Here is a 16,790-nt window from a genome sequence, read left to right as displayed (position 1 = left end):
CATAGATTCCTAAATTTATTTTGCAACTTGCGCGAGTGGTGTAGTCAGGGTATAAGGGTTGTGCCGGGGGGCAATGAAATTCACATAGCAAATCTCACCATGCTTTCTTCAAAAGTTGGCAGCCGTGAATACAATATTAACAAAATCAAATTTAAACTAATATAGAGCACTTAAGTGGGATAATCAAACACAAATAAATCAGAGGGAATCAGTGGATTATTCCTCTCTATGTTGTCCATATGTGTAAGTACAGTACACTGTATAGGTTGTTGATGACGTCCTGTCTCTTATTGTCTCCTCTTGTTTGTTGCTGTCTCTGTCTGTCACAGCCCTTCATGGGAGACAATTACTGTGACTCGGTCAACAACAGAGCCTTCTGTAACTACGACGGAGGGGACTGCTGCCACTCCACCGTCAAGACCAAGAAGGTGAGTTACATCTGGACCTGGAGTCACTAAACCTTATCCAGACAAAATGTCTTCTTTTTATCTGCCTTTTGAACTTGAGTTAAGATAAGAGTTAAGTTAGGATAAGATATATGCTAGGATAAGAGTTATGTTAGGATAAGAGTTAAGTTAGGATAAGAGTTATGTTAGGATAAGAGTTATGCTAGGATAAGAGTTATGTTAGGATAAGAGTTATGTTAGGATAAGAGATATGCTAGGATAAGAGTTATGTTAGGATAAGAGTTAAGTTAGGATAAGAGTTATGTTAGGATAAGAGTTATGTTAGGATAAGAGTTAAGTTAGGATAAGAGTTATGTTAGGATAAGAGTTAAGTTAGGATAAGAGTTAAGTTAGGATAAGAGTTATGCTAGGATAAGAGTTATGCTAAGATAAGAGTTAAGATAAGAGTTGAGTTAAGTTAAGAAAAGAGTTATGTTAGTATAAGATATGTTGCTTCTCCTAAACAAAGTTCATGGGAATAATCTTAAATGTATTCTTCTGTTGTCACTGTGGCTACTGAGAGTTATTTGAAATCAGTTGTGAACTTGTGTTTGCTGCCATGTATTTTTGAACTTGACCTTTTGAAGATAAGCTACATAAAGCCTTGTCTGTTGCACATTGACATTGCTCAGTTGCCCAGCTTTAGGGGTTGAGGGTTTTTACTCCACCAGTTGGTGCTCATGGTTGTCCTTTGCCACCTCTCTCTATGATCCAGATAAGGGCCTCTTCTGCTATGTGAACAATACACAGCTGTTCTGTACACTCTGTGTTTCTCTAGCTTGCTGTGTGTATTGTGGTCTTTTCCCCAGGCTGTGTCTGGCTTTCTGGCTTTCTTAGAAGTCTATCATAGTTCCTCTGCCTGAGTCTGTACTATTATCTGTTTCTCTGGCTCCTTCTGTTCCTCTGTGTATCTGGCTGGGTTTTTACTGTAGCATGTGTGTCTGTCTGTCTGGCTGGATCCGGAGTCTCTTCATTTCCTGCTGGGAGGCGGGCGCATGTGTCCCCTCTCCCCAGGGTCCAATCAGAACGTGTGTGATTGCTTCCGTTCCACCTTCACTGTTCCTCCCTCGCTATTTTAACGTCAGCTTTCCACGCTATTAGGGTTCATCAATGTTTTATCCTTACTGTTCTATGCTTCCCACCGTTCCACCCACCCCATTCCTCTCAGGCTCCACATTGGCCTATTCCACTCTCTCTGTACCTGTTGTAAAAAGGAGACGGTTATTGGCTTCTGTTGTGTAGCCAACCTGGTAAAATAAAAAGTCATTTGTAAGTCAAAAACTAAGAGCCAATACCCAGGATCAAGCCAGAGGCGGTTGCATCGTCTTTGTTGGACCCACCCATGCTGTGTTCCAAAAGACTGCTGTTTGTTGACTAGCTGCTTTGGCCCATTGACTGGCCAGGGCTCCCAGTAAAAAGCTGTTCAGCAGTACCAGGAACAAGTTGTCTTTCACAAACTCTCTGTCTCTAGATATGGAAAACCAGCAGTAGGCATGGACTGACTAGTATGTATCTGATAACGAATGTGTCTGGTATCTGTTAACAGAGCAGTAGTGGTATGCCAGTCACCAGTCTCATTCTGTAGCCTACTTGGCTGATGTTCCATCTTTCTTACAGGAATGTTTTCTGTCCATTTCCTTTCATTCAAGTCAGTCATGTACTACTGTATGTTCAGACATGTTGCCCCATAGAAACAGGCTTTGTTTTTGTCCTTCACTCATCTGTTGCGTATTAGCACAGGAATAGGGGGTTTTAGAGGGTTTTTAGAGTCTTAAGTCCATAATTGAGGGTAGAAAGACACTGTCACAGTGTGCGATGTAGCCACTGTGATAAACAAAAATACAACTCCTACCAACAATTGTTAGCTGCATAATATTGGCCACTTTGGTGGTTGGTGTCTTTGGATATCAGATACCAGACAGACACCAGACAGACACCAGACAGACACCAGACAGACACCTGACAGACAGACAGGGAGAGGAGAAGGTCCATCTCTGGGAACGCGTGTCTCTGAACGTCGGCCATTTCCGCTGAGCTGCAATGATAAGAGGATCACCTGGGCTCAAGCCCCAAAGCCATGCGCTACTCCCAGGCATTCAGCCTGGCAGCTGTTGAAGCAAACACTTCAGCTGGTATTTCAAAAGTGACTTCCCTGGAAATGGTTAGGATTTGGGAAAGATAGAGAAAATTGCTCTGAAATAACCGATCATAATGTGATTTATCGGCTGCCAGGAGAGAATGGCGGAAGAGGTTACCTGAGTTGAAGACATGAGAAGGAAATATACGGAGAAGAAATGGGTCTGACAGCTGGGAGAGGCATCAAACAGTAGTCCATTGAAAATCTGCACATTTCTTATCGAGAATGTATGAGGAACTCATCCATGAATATAGAACATGTGGCATCTAAATTCAGTATAACGACTGCTCAAAGACACCTTTTAGTGCCTCATCTGACTCTGTGAAAACAATCCAGACCTAAATAGTGTTTCATGCATGTGGACTGTATTGTTGTTTTGATAAGTGTGTAGAAGTGTAGCTGGCTGTTGTTGTTTTTGCCTTCTAGATGTGGTTGTTTTTCATGTGTGGCAGAGCTCACCCTGACCCTCATCTCTGTCTGATCATCCCAGCCCCAAACAAAACAACACGACAATGACAAAGTAACTCAGACCTCTTTTTTTACGACAGTCTCCATCTATTCTGCCCACTCACTGGTGCCACACAGACACAGTCAGTCAGTCACACACTGTTTTCCTGCTTGTGGGAAGTCAGTGTTGTTGTTTCAGCCACAGGCAGAGATTCCATCTAGAGAGCTGCATTCCCGCGGGTGTCCCGTGGGACATGCGGGCCCCTACAGAGCATTGCAGCACGGTTGGCATTTTCCATGCTGTGGGAGGGAGTGGCGGTCAGACAGACCACTTTGGGATGAAAATATGTTTTTGTCCCGCAGATTATTTTTGAAATGTTGTCTTTTTGTTTTGTATGTGTGTGTGTGTTATCTGATGTATTAAAGCACCTCGTTGCCACACTATTCTCAAACTCTCATAGGATGATGCTGCTTCAAATTCAGTAGCATACCTCTGTTGTGTTGGGCGTGCGAGATCACATGCACCTATATGTGTGCTGCAACATACAGTATGTGTGGTCCTAATTAAATAGCCTGTAGACTAGGCTATATGGGCGGAGAAGTGCGGCTATGATAGGGTTTAGTTTAGACTCTGACATTGACTGTAAATAAATATTGATAACTCAATATTGCTCGCAGATTGTTGCGCTCCTTAAAGTTATGCAAAATGTCAACTGTCAATTAACTGTATATTCATCTATATTTTGTTCCAACTATATTCTTTTTCAAACCACGTCTACCCTTTGGCTGATTTAGCTGAATAATACTGATAGCCTAATATAATCGGCCACATGAGCATCTCTGGTATTTTAACCTATTTCCTAGGCTATTTTCGCGCATTTTGATGTCTACTAGCGGTGGGAAAATTGCTGGGACAGGGAATGCAAAGTGAGCTGCTACATACACCTAAAATAACAGTTTGGGACCAGTCCTTGCAGGAGCTGGTGGGAGTCAGACAAGAAGTCAGAGTGAGCAGGCAGGCAGGCGCGGTATGAAAAGCAGTGGGATTGGGGGGGGGGGGGGGGTGATGAAGTAATCAGTCCGGCACAGACTTCTAATACCATCCCTTCATGTTAGGAATATAGGGAATATATAGGCTGTAGTGTAACAAGGGGCTGGGAATATAGGCTGTAGTCTTGGTATACACAATCTTTGGCGGGAGAGAGGGCTACACATTATCAACAGTTCAGACAATTATAAGGTTAGTGGAGGGACAATATTTGATCTAGTGACCCCATAAGGTCAGGAAAGGTTGTTTGTAGTACTTAGTGAGCTAGCTGGGATTGTTGTGCTGGTCTGCCTTTGTCAGAGGTCAACGGAAACCACCAGCACCCCCATCTCTCCAAACAACCTTTTCTTTGTTATTGCTTTGGGTATCCCACCTTACAGCTATGGTTTGTTTCCGCCATGGTCTGCACTGCTGTGAAGGGAACACCACACACAGAGAGTGAGAGTGAGCATGGTACTGTGGAGTCTGGCAGCCCACACTGTGGCCATAGGGAGAGTCCCCAGAAAGGCTCTCTTGTAACCACACACGCACAGTGACACATAGTATCATGCACTGCCACAACTTGTTGTGCCTGTGGGGGGAGTGACTCAGCTGGAATCCTAGGCAGGGTTGTGACACAGCCCTGCCAGCCGGAGATACCAGAGATAACATTAGAACACCCCATCCTCTCCTCCACTTCTCTTTTCCTTCTCCTCCTCCTCCTTCTCTCCTCCTCTCCTCCTCTCCTCCTCTCCTCCTCTCCTCCTCCAGGCAAAACCTTCACAGCTTTATTTCCCCCATTTTTTTCTGTTCTTTCGTGTGAGTGCGATAAATGAAAGAGAAGAGAAGGGGAGGCTGAAGTACCTCCCCGCCACCCCATGTTTGTTTTTGTTCCTTATCTCCACTCTTTTTCTTTCCCTACTTCTTTCTTTCTCCTGGAGATTTGCGTATTAAGGAGTTCTGGATGACTTGCGGTGTATTATTCCTCTCGGGGACTTTGAAGGTGCGAGGCAGGCTGCACGTAAGGTCACCACAGGATCCCCCTAATGACTGCAAGCTGTTGGCAGGCAAGGGGGGAGGAGGGGAGGGAAGAGGGAGGATACAGAGTATGACTGAGGCTGCCTGCCTGGCCGGGCTTGTTACGTTTCTTCCAGAACCCCATAGAAAAAAGACATATTGGGAAATGGATTTCACCAGGCATGTCAACCCTTCCTCGCCCCTCCACGTTCATAATGTCGCTGTTTGTTTTTGGTATTGTGGACTGGGCCAATTTGATGACTTAAGTGAACTTTTGGGAGCTCCCCCACCCCACGCCTACACCTTTCCCTCCATGACCCATATTCTTCCATAATATGCTCTTGTTTTCCCTGTGGCATTATGTCTCTTTGTCTTTGTCCAGTGTCACAGAACTCTTCCTTTCCATTGGTTTATTTACTGAGGCAGGGCACTTTGCTCCTCTCCCAAACATGCACTTTGCAGCCCGTGTTTTTCTCTAGACATCACTACTACTGACTGTTGCTGTGTTTACATCTAACTCTAACTTCTACAAGTTCCACCAGGGAGAAACTTCAAACAGACATACCTTTTGAAGTTTAAAGAAAATGTTGGTACACCGATTTAAAAAGAAAAAAAATCAGCTAAATAAATATGTCAGGCCAGGTGAGGTTTGTTCAGCGAAAATGAACCACATTTTTTGTCACTCTGCTACATTTCTACACAAACACCCATTTAGACTGGCACAGCACACCTTTACAAAACAGTAATAAACTGAGATAGTCAAATCAGCAATACAACAACTTGTTTTTCAAGTATTTTTTTTGCTTTTCGTACACTTTCAGTTTTTTTCCCATAGAAATGACCTTCTCAGATCAGGAGTTCAACCAATTAGCACTGTGTTCTGGTGCTGGGGGGCTGCATCCCTGCATCCCTATCAATGTTGTTCAGTTTATATCAAGCAGTAATGCTTGAATCAACGACCTTGGAGGTGTGGAGAGGAGCAGATATATCCTGTTTGTTGCCTTGGGGATGATCTTTTCACACCCGATGAAGCACCTGGATTGAAAAAAAGAAGGCCAGGCTTCCATGGCCATTCCTCTGTGACCCACCTTGTTCGGGGCTGCAAATACACAAGGTTCCACTATTGCCTCTTACTCTGTATCCCTTGTAACCTTGAAACTGATCATTCTTGGAAATGTTATGATTGCAGAACACAACTTCCTGGGCTGTTCTACTGAGAACCGGTTCTCAGAACCAATAGACTGGTTTCCGTTTGATTCTCAATGGAAGCTCTGAGCATCACTGAAGTGTCTTTGACTGAACTGTCTTGTGCTCTCAAGTCTTTGGGCATCCAGCCCCATCGTGGCCCATCCAGCCCCATCGTGGCCTATCCAGCCCCATCATGGTCCATTCAGTTCCACCGCGGTCACAGCGTATATTGGCTAATTGCATGTAGAGAGTGCACTGCATCAACAGCTCTTATTTTTAAATATCTGAGGGCAACCGAGTTTGACTTCTGGTCCCCATGCCAAGTCAATTAAGGGGAGAAAAGCAGTGGCTGGGGACCAGGGCCCAGCAGTGGAGCAGCGCTAGAGAGTTCTGGTCAGCAAGCATTAAGTGTTGGTTTCGTACCTGCCTTAAAAAAAAGGCTTAATTATCTACGTATGTCTGCCCTGCCACGCAATGTTTACGGCAATAAAACCCCATCCTTAAACGAGCAGCTCATGCCTTCCAAATAGTTTCCTTTAATCCTGGGCTTTAAGGGGGAGACGAGGTATGGTACAGACCGGGAATGGGGGAGAGTAGGCACCATGTCAGTGTAGGAGTGGAGGATGGAGGGGGTTGTTGAACAAAACAAGCGTCTGGGAGGTGCGAGGATGGGGGAGGATGGGGGAGGATGGGGAGGATTGGGGAGGATGGGGGAGGATGGGGAGGATGGGGGAGGAGGGGGAGGATGGGGGAGGATGGGGAGGATGGGGTTTCTCCACAACTGAGTAAAGGTAGTAACTCTCCAGGGGAAACACGCTTCCCGCAGGTTTAGGAGCCTCGGCTGTTTGCTCACGTCGAGTGCCAGGCGCTAGCAAAGTCAAAACCTGCCCTCCTTTCTCTCTGGAACTTTCTCTTTCTTTCTCTCTCCCTTTTTCTCTCTTTCCTGTTCTCGCTTTGTCTCTCCCTCTCTGTCTTTAGTGCTCTCTCTCCCACTCTATCCCTCTTCCATGCATACTTTCTCCCTTACCCTTTCTCCCCCTCTCTCTCCTTCTCTCCTGTGTTTGTTGTTATAACAACATGTATCTGGTGTGCAGTGGAGAGTGATCACCAGTGGTTCTCATTGGAATAACACAATTAGTTCTGGTTTGTTTTTATCTGCTTGCCTGTGTTCATATGAGCCGATGTTATGTGAATATTAATGAGAGAAGGGATCTTTTCCATATCATTACACTCAATGTGTTTAAATACCAAAAGCAAAAACCAAGCTTGATTCCAGATGTGGGATTCTCTTTTTCCATGTGGATGAGAATGTAGCTTCTATCATGACACGTATTATATTCCATTTTTATTTAATGAATTTAATGCAGGTAATATGTCAGTGACCTCCCCAGTCATGGATACCATGGATACCTCAACCTGTAGAAAAGTAGTAGGATGTTACCCAACAGGGTTGGTTGTGTGTGTGTGTGTGTGTGGCTGGAGAGTAGTCCCCCCCAGCCCCAGACACACTTTCCTCCACTGAGCACAGACTGACACGCACATACCTGGGGCCTGGCGTGATTGTGGCCTGTTTCTGGAGGTGGGGGTCAGGGGCTCTGACATGCCTGCTCCTTCATAGAGGCTTTCATGTTGCTGTGTCTGTCCTCCTTTCTCTGGCCCTGGGACTTCAACAGGGCTCCTGGCCCCCACTCGGCCCCTGCCGCCGCCCCGTTCCCAGCCATCCTCGGAGAGCCCCGATCAGGGCCAGATGTGGCAGCTGATCCAGCCACCCTGGAGGTCAAGGTCACAGGAAACCATGCCAAATTTACCACCCACCATCTCTCTCAACCAGATAGAGAGATAAACACACAGAGTGAGGGGGGAAGAGGGAGGGAGGAAAGGGTATAGGGTTAGGATTATGGGAGAGAGGGATTGGGTGGAATGGAGAGATTGTAGAAAGAGAAGGGGGCTAGACTGACAGCAAGAGGAGGAGACTGAAGGGAGAGAGAGACACAGAGAGACAGAGTGAAAGTGTGAAACAGACAGCAGGAACGCAAGAGAGCACAGAGAGGAGGGGGAAAAGAAGGAAGAATTGGAGCAGGGTGTTTTTTGCCCCATGCCTGGCTCTAAAGAGGCACAGAGGAAACGCTGTTCATGCGATTGACAGCTGTTTCTGAAGTGTGTCCGGCCTGCGCTTGTAAAGTCGTCACATGGAGAGCCCGTTTTCTCAGAAGAGCCTGGCGCTGGCCGCCCAACCCTCGCCCATTAGGAAATCCCTCTCACAAACAACTTGGTTTAATACCCCGTTTCAAAGACGGACCTGCGTCATCGTGCCTCAGCCACTGGTGCACTCTCCCTCTGTCAGCCCCAGGGCCCCCGATGTTCACTCTACAAACCCCATGCCCCCAATGGCCCTGGAGGCCTGAGTCCGAGGGCCATTGGGGGCACTGTACTGTACAGTATATACCATCAATGCTTAACATAGCATTGGAGGCCATAGGGGAAAGTCTTGACTCTTTAGGGATCTGAGGAATCTTACTCATTTGCTGTACTGTATTGTATCTCCTCTTACTAGCCAATGAACTAGCTAATTGTGTTGGCCCATGACTCAGTGAGGTTATTACCGTAATCAGGGTTTTGTTGTATGTTGCCGTAACAACAAACAATTCCACTTTCAGATAATAGGAAGATGAGACACTGACTGCTGAAGTCTGAAGTCCCTTACCGGCCAACAGCCTTCCTAATTGTGCTAGCTATTAGGCCTAATAATTCTTAATGACTCAGTTTATTTGTTACCCCGTTGCTGTTTTATTTGTTGCGGTGGCCAGTGTTTATCTAGCGTCACTGCTCTGGCCCTTCTGTCAAAGCCACTAATAGGACAACGAAATACAAGCAGCAGACCCAAATCCGTCCAATAAGCCACGGGGGGAAGAATGCAGATATACTCTGGTCTGAATCCTCCAGGCACTCGCTGGAGCCACATGTGTAGTTAGTTTCGAGTGACTAGAGATGCATTGTGTGTACCCAAACAGCTGAAGCAGGCCCTTGGAGAAGCAACACAGCAGCAGCTGGTGCTGTTGACGCACCGCCGACAAGCGCCTGTGACGTCAAACGCTACACAGCGGCGGCCAATCGTACGCCAGGGCTATTTTGAATGTGCTTGTGGGCACTCACCACTTCTTGGAGAGTTGACACTTCACAACACTCGTAGTACTCCTCTATATGGCACGATGGGATTGGCTGGCAGCAGTCGTCTTGTGTTGTTTGTCATACAGCGTTTCCCGCTAGTGGCGTCGACGGCGAGGCATCGGACTCTATTACCACTGTTGTTAATAGGCTGTTTAGGACTGTATCAGCCCTTACACTGCCACAGTCCTCCTGATTGTGTTGGAACCCCGGAGAAATGGAATACAGACTGAATCCTATAGCAAGCTTTGTTTATAGAGGTTTCATTGTATGTGTCTCTGTGTGTCCCCTCCAGGTGATCCCGTTCCCCATGTCCTGTGACATACGGGAAGACTGTGCCTGCCGAGACCCCAACGCTCCAGAGAAGAGGAAAGACGAGCACGTCCACTCCCTGGGGTGACCCTCCCTCCTCGCCCCCCACCGGATTCCTGAACCCTCACCCTAAAACTACCCACACCCAGACCGAGGGAGACCAGCCCTCCCCCTTTTCCCTCAAATCCTCCACATGCTGCTTTACAGGAGTACCTCTCCACCCATACTGCACCCCCCTAACATACGCCTGTCTCCTCCTTCTCCACATTGGGAAAGACCTAGATGAACAGACCAGACTAGAGAGGCTATAATGGAAAACCCATTTCTCAAAGAAAGGAACAAACCTGCAAATTCACCCACCACCAAAACTTCTACAGCAAGAGAAAAAAAGAAAACAAAAATACCGAAAGGTTTTTGAATGAAGGATGTGAAAAATGAACAAAAAAAGCTAAACAAACCAAGCCTGGATAGCATGCCTTCTTTCAGTTTTGTGTCAGCTTCTGTGTCCATTTCAAAGACATTGCCGTACAATCTCATTATTTCCTTTTAGACCAAAGGAAAAAAGAAAAAGAGTGAGAAACGTTATCCATATCATATGGAATCTTTTATTTTTTGGGTATGCTGAAGTCAATGGTGGCACTGAATGACAGGCAGAAGAGCTATTGCCAAAATAACTTATAGCATGAACACACTTGATGTACCCTCATGTTGTATTACTCCAGAGCTGGTGTGTGTTCCTGGAGCCAGCACAGCACAGGGATCAGGCTGACAGTTTGTGCCCTCTGCCTTCTCTCGGTGGAAATGCATTTTCTTGTTCTTCAGAAATCACAGGTTTAGAATCTTTGCTCTTACACAGATGTGAAATGGGAAAGAATAGGCGTTGATGGGGATATAGGCGGCCATATTGGTAAAGAGATTCTAACCAGAGAGGTCTAACTCAATATATCTAACATATAACAGGAAATTAAGACATATTACAATGCCACAGGAACAAGTGAATGTGGGAAAGAGGTAGAGTACTTATGAACTTAAAAGCGGTTATATAGGGCTGCAACAAAATTAACCAGTTGTGTCAGCGTGGCTGCTGCTGGTACGTTTGCTGCTACTTTGCCATATGACCAGCTCTGCAGACTATTACTACCCAGTGAGGTTGGACGGAGTCAGCCCCGTCTGCCGTACCACTTACCTCCTAACAACTTCCATTCGTGGACACTTGTTTCTGCGTGTACAGTACACTCAACTTAAAACCTAGAATAAAAACTCCTGCAACATTGCAAAGAGTTAGTAGGGAAACAATGCAGTTGAAATAGCCTCAAAAAACATAACACCTCACATTTCCATTTCTCTGTCCTTAGTTTCTGCAGTCCAGGAAGTCTTCATAGACAAGAATACACCAGAAATGTATCCAATCTTACACCAAAAATAATGTTGACGCAATACAAAATCCAACACATATTACTGAATTTAAAATGACTTCAAGAATGTAATTGATAACACAGTTATAACCTCTTGAATGTAGTCCATGTTTATTCACAACTACACCCTCAAACTGTTTTCAGCAGCATAGCATAGCCTTGGCATAGTTCAATAGCACATACACATAAAAACAAATAGGAGGCTTTCCTCATTTTAGTATAGATGGCATCTGGATGTATTCATTGTCAACAAGTAGCCTTTAGTGCAGGAGTAGTAGAAGTACACTATATTCCCAGGACACTATTGTCTTGGCTTCTCTTGAGCCCAATGACTTGACAGACTGCATGTGTTGAGTAGCCCAGTTTGGCCTTTTCTTACCTCTGCAGCAATTCGTGCTGAAGGTGCCATCCCTGGCACTTTGTCAGTATTGTGACATTTGAGTTTGTCCCCCCCATCAACCACACAACCACCTTTACTTCAATAGATGTATGGCTGCTATTCTGTGCTCTGAACTTACTCATCTCCTTTCATAGCCCTTGAACGAAACGCCCATCAACATATGGTGATGAAGGCTGCTTGGCATAAGGTCCACAAGTTGCTGCTTCATGATTCAACCATCGCTGGGCTATCTGGTTAAAACTCTATACAACCAAGAACTCCATACCCCTCGTAAACTCTCTCATCTGGTATGGACCAATGGAATGGTCCCTCTGACTCATCACCCTAGGCTGCTATAAGGCATTCCAGAATATTCCCGTACACCGTTCTGAACAATCACAGGTCTTCATAGATACAGACTGGTTAGAGAGATAATAGGACAATACCACGTCACATAGGAAAGTAGGGAGGAATTACAACGTCAAATGTACAATGTAACTATAACATTTTCAGTGTAATACTGCTTTTTACGTGAGAAAAAAAAACGTAAAATTGTTCTCTTGTTTTAATTTTTCTAATTTCAATTTTATTTTTTACAAAATGTTGTTTTAGTTAATCAGTATTTGTATTATTGACCTCAGTTACTGCACTTTTTAGTTGCCATTTAAGAAGAAAAATATATAATTCAAACCGTTTAGAAGCTGCTATTGTCAGAAAGGTGATTTGATAAAGTGTGTGATGTTTTTGGTCATTGGACTCCTACGATATTACTATTAGCTTTCCTGTGATTAGTGTCTTGTATTCCCACTAGCTTTGCACCTGATATTATCATGCCCAGTAGGAAGCCAGTGACAAATATGATTTGTACATTCATCGTAGACTTTCTCAGATTTCGTATCCATTACCATATGATAAAGATATTATTGTATCAAGGCTATTTAACCTGGGACTTTTTTGTTAATGTAGGTTCAAATATCAAAAAGTCAGATGTACACATTTTGAAATATTATACATGATATGTAAGCATTTACGTATTTTGTGTTCCTCCTGGTTAGGGGACAAACATTTTATTTTCGCTCCATGGTTTGTGTAATCCACCATCTTATGTATTTGTTGCAAATTGTGTCATGGTAACCATGGAGCGTCAAGGAGAATGGATAACTAAATGAAGAAACTACCAAAAAAATTAACTCTCGAAAGTTGGAGATCTTTCAGACTTTGAAAACCTGAGTAACGCAACTGTCTGGACACTACATTCATCATCAAAAAGCCTACATCAGCCTCGACAATTGTGCATTTAACACTTTATACGGTATATATCCTTGGTAAAAATTAACTGTATTATGTTGATATTATCAAATGGTATGTAATAATACTCCCTATACTGCTGCTTTCATTAGAGATATTACCAGTAGGGAGAGATTCAACAGCATTCACTACACAAAGCCAACAGTACTGTGGATCATCATCACCTGCTAACACTCACACAGGATTTCTGAAGAGCCATCCATGGAATTCCCCAAGGGTTATTTTACCATTGGACCCTCCCTTCATCCTCAAACTGGACAAACATTACAGGCTGATGACTAGTCATCTTGTTCATCACCCTTTCTTTCACTCATCTACAGCTCCTCTCTTTGTCTTGTGTCGTCATCCTCATCGATGTTATTAAAAAGTCTGGAGACCAGAAACGGTGACTCTCAGAGAGAAGGATATGAGAGTCTCTACAGAATGTGACTGCTTGTGTGTCAACCTGGACACAACCTGGACACGTTCGTTTTCTGATGTGCTCTCTGTATTGGACAAGGTACTGTTCCAAAGCCATAAAGCCAGGATGTTATGAAATGAAGTTTGAATAGGAGAACATCACCTCTACTGTAAGCCACCACAGGATCTCTTCGCAGTACCTCATGCCTGTAATGTTTGCTGCTTCTATATTTTGGTAAATTAGTCATTTTTGCGTCTCATTTTTAGCAATGATGTAAATAGTAAAACTATTTATTAAGAGTGTTATACTTTTTTAAGTTATATTTAATGTTCATGTAAATTATTTTTTGCATTGCTCTTATAAACAGACATATTGGTTGTGAGTTAAAAACTGTTGTCATTTTATTTCTGTCCCAATGTCGTCGTCAAATAGCTTTGGTCAAGGTTGTTGTCTCATTGGTTGTCTCATTGGGCACTACTCTCGTCCAATGAGGATTTACCACATGTTTATGTAACTGAGTGCAGTGCACAAGTATGTGTGTTTTTTTATTTCTACATTGCAAATCCAGAATGTACTGTCATTTTTATTTTGTTCATTCATGAACTTTTCAAATGTAATCCGATGTTTGCTCTGAAGAGAGAACCTATATCATGTTGAAGTGGTTAGATCCATACTCAATCAACTCTGAGGGCTACCGTGAGGACAGAATATACACAGCCATTCAGAACAACCAGTGGTAGGCAGACAGGGAGCTGCAGAGGATGAGGAGGGGGGAGGAGTAATCAGGCAGCCGGTTGTGCCCCAGGTGGGGTGAGGGAGAGGGTGTAGTGCAGGGGATAGAATGGGATGGGTGAAGGTGGGCTGCTTTTCCTGGCGGCCTGGGTATTTGTCCAGGTGTGAAAACTGTGTACACACAGAGCTGCCCCTGGGACAGCGCTGACTGGCAGCAGGCCGAGGCCGATGAGTCAGACTTTCTCCTGGAGGTGGCGGGTGTTCTCTGAGGGACTCCCCTCCTGACACGCCGGGCCATCCGTCACTGTCACGGTCATGTGGCGGTGGTAAGGTGGGCCGCATGGAAGACCAGGGAGGAGGGAGGATAGGAAGACTACCTAAGATATGAGCCCTAGTGCAGCAGGCTGAGGGACATGCCCTTCCCTTCACTCTCAGACCAGAGGAGTATTTGAAATGCATGGCAGAGTCCGCTTCAATGTCTTTCCATAGACAACTCCATAGACAACAAGTCCATCTTATTGTGGATGGGAGGTGATTCTCTCAAATCCAAACGAGCTACATACCAGACATGCGTAGCCTGGGTTTTGGTTAAAAACAGTTGGGTTTCTGTGGCGTTACCTTGCTCTGCTAAAAGTGGTATCCTTTCAGTCCCTGTGGCATCCCACCATAACCCATGGGAAGCAATGGAGACAGTGGTAGCTTAGAGGTGGCTGGCTGTAGCCCTTGAGTTTGTGGACAGACAGTTGTAGAGAACACACTGATGTGCCATGATGTTCTTATTGTTGTTTTCTAAACTTCACTCATCAAGTACTTTTCACAGGTTCCTGGTTAAAGAATGGTCCACTTGTGTTTGTTTCTCATTCCCACATTCAGTAATAAAAAATGAATGGTCCTTTTTATGTGGGAAAGTATCAAATTGAGTATATACATATTATGTGGATATCTAGTGGTATTATTGCAATGTTTCGTACCCGATTGTTCAGCAAAAATATTTTAAGATGTAAATAATTTTATTCTATGATGATTGTATTTGCAAAACCATGTATTATCTGTTTGGGGTAGCTCTTGGATTTATATCAGAGACAATTTAAGGAAGATACATTGTGCAATGTGTACCATTGAAGTACCACCGGAAAGAAAAGAAATACGCAGTGGCTGCGGATCCAACTTTTCTGGACTTTTCTTCCTGAGCTCTAAAGTTCCCTAAGCTTCTGCGCATGTACAGGATTTACTACTTCCCACAGTTTCCACTTTACTCATAGACAGCAGGCTACTCTCATTTGATAAAGTTAAACAAAGCTGAATCAATGTTTGCAAGATCACATAATGATAATGTTCAACAGAACCGAATATAATAGCATATAATAACATTACACTGTAAGACGAAAAAAAAAAAACGTATTTCTTTACCTCTACTTTAGACACACATTTTTGTTGTCTCCAGCCTTTCATATTTCTCACTGTCAATATTTAACGATATGTTTTACTGGAGAAACATCCATACAGTATCTGCAAACCAAACATTTGATCTCAATCCGTTTCATGGGGATATGCGTTTAGATCTTGAGTTATACAGTGTTGGAAGTAGCCTACAGTGTTGTTTTGAATGATGTACAGTGAGTGAATGTTAGAGCAGATGAAGTTAACACACTGTAGCATAGCCTACCTGTGTATTTTTCCTAGTGGCGTGCGCTGTTTTGTTTTGGACCCATGAGAGAAACATGCGGCCATTCACACAATCATCCTAAAATTTCATAAGATATTTAGTGGTTTTGTCTTACAGTAACGTTATAAGCCTACATCCTATTAAATTTGGTTCTGTTCTATAGAATACTCTCATTATGCGATTTTGCAGACAGCTTTGATCTAACTTTATTAAACAAGCACCATTCTCCAGAGTAGCCTATTCTCTACGAGTAGAGCAGAGACTGCTGAGTAAATGAGAGAATCCCGTACATGCGCAGAAGCTTCAGGGCCTTTAGAGCTCGGAAAAAAAGGTCAAGAAAAGTCGGATCCGCAGCCATTCTGGGGAAAAAATACAATACCCATAATGCTTCACATCACTTGTCATCAGCAGTTATTCATTCATAAAGGCTCTACACAAACACTGTTGTCAATTGTCTATAAAACAGTCTTATATGAAATCAAACTTAATTTATTTGTTGTCAAGATGAATAAAGCATCATGTGGTCAGTTTGTGGGTCTCGGAGCAATCAGTTGAAAATAAATTACCAAAATGTTCCTTCTTTTTAGAGTGTGAAAACAAACAAAACAAGAGCAAAGCATTCATTTGAAGAGAATAGTTAACATGTTACAATATATTCTTATTATCAGACTTGAATGATTCTAACAGTGAACACCATTCCCCTTGAACTCACCCTCAGACTGACTGGCACCAACCAAAAAACAACTTACATATCCTTACTCCTTCCTCTACACCACAGATGTTTGCTTACTCTTTCCTCCCTTGCCGTAGAGTTTGAACTGAAAACACTGTAAAGGTACCCATCAGCACCCCTCGCTCTCTCTCTCACCTTCCCTCACTTGCAGCACCCACTCTGTTAGGTCCATTCACAGTACACCATTTTTCAGGCACATATAACACATCAGACTTTTGTTTCAGCAGATGTTTCCTCATATTCTTTGCTTTTGTTCACTGTTGCTATTATATTTCCGGTGCTCTGGAACATGGCAAGCAGGGCTCTAATGATGTGTACTATAATTTCATAAGGATGGATCCTCATTCATGATGAGTATCATGTCCATTTCCCTGTCATGTATTATGTAGAAATAAAACACTGGTTAAGTGGATGTAAG

General features: G+C 43.8%; 1 protein-coding gene across 1 annotated transcript in view; it reads left to right on the top strand.

Moving 5' to 3' along the window:
• Positions 1-13,623, top strand: part of LOC135517966 (pappalysin-1-like) — a 127,938-nt gene extending 114,315 nt beyond the window's left edge. The window contains exons 21-22 of the mRNA XM_064942710.1: positions 330-428; positions 9,723-13,623. Coding sequence (XP_064798782.1) covers positions 330-428; positions 9,723-9,827 — 204 coding nt within the window. The 3' untranslated portion in view covers positions 9,828-13,623. The remainder of the gene's footprint in view (positions 1-329; positions 429-9,722) is intronic.
• Positions 13,624-16,790: the final 3,167 nt, after the last annotated feature.

This window comes from Oncorhynchus masou, chromosome 28, assembly GCF_036934945.1.
Source record: "Oncorhynchus masou masou isolate Uvic2021 chromosome 28, UVic_Omas_1.1, whole genome shotgun sequence".
In the NCBI taxonomy this organism is placed as follows: Eukaryota; Metazoa; Chordata; class Actinopteri; order Salmoniformes; family Salmonidae; genus Oncorhynchus; species Oncorhynchus masou.
The sequence above is the reverse complement of the archived record's forward strand: the minus strand, read 5'-3'. Positions and strand labels throughout refer to the sequence as shown.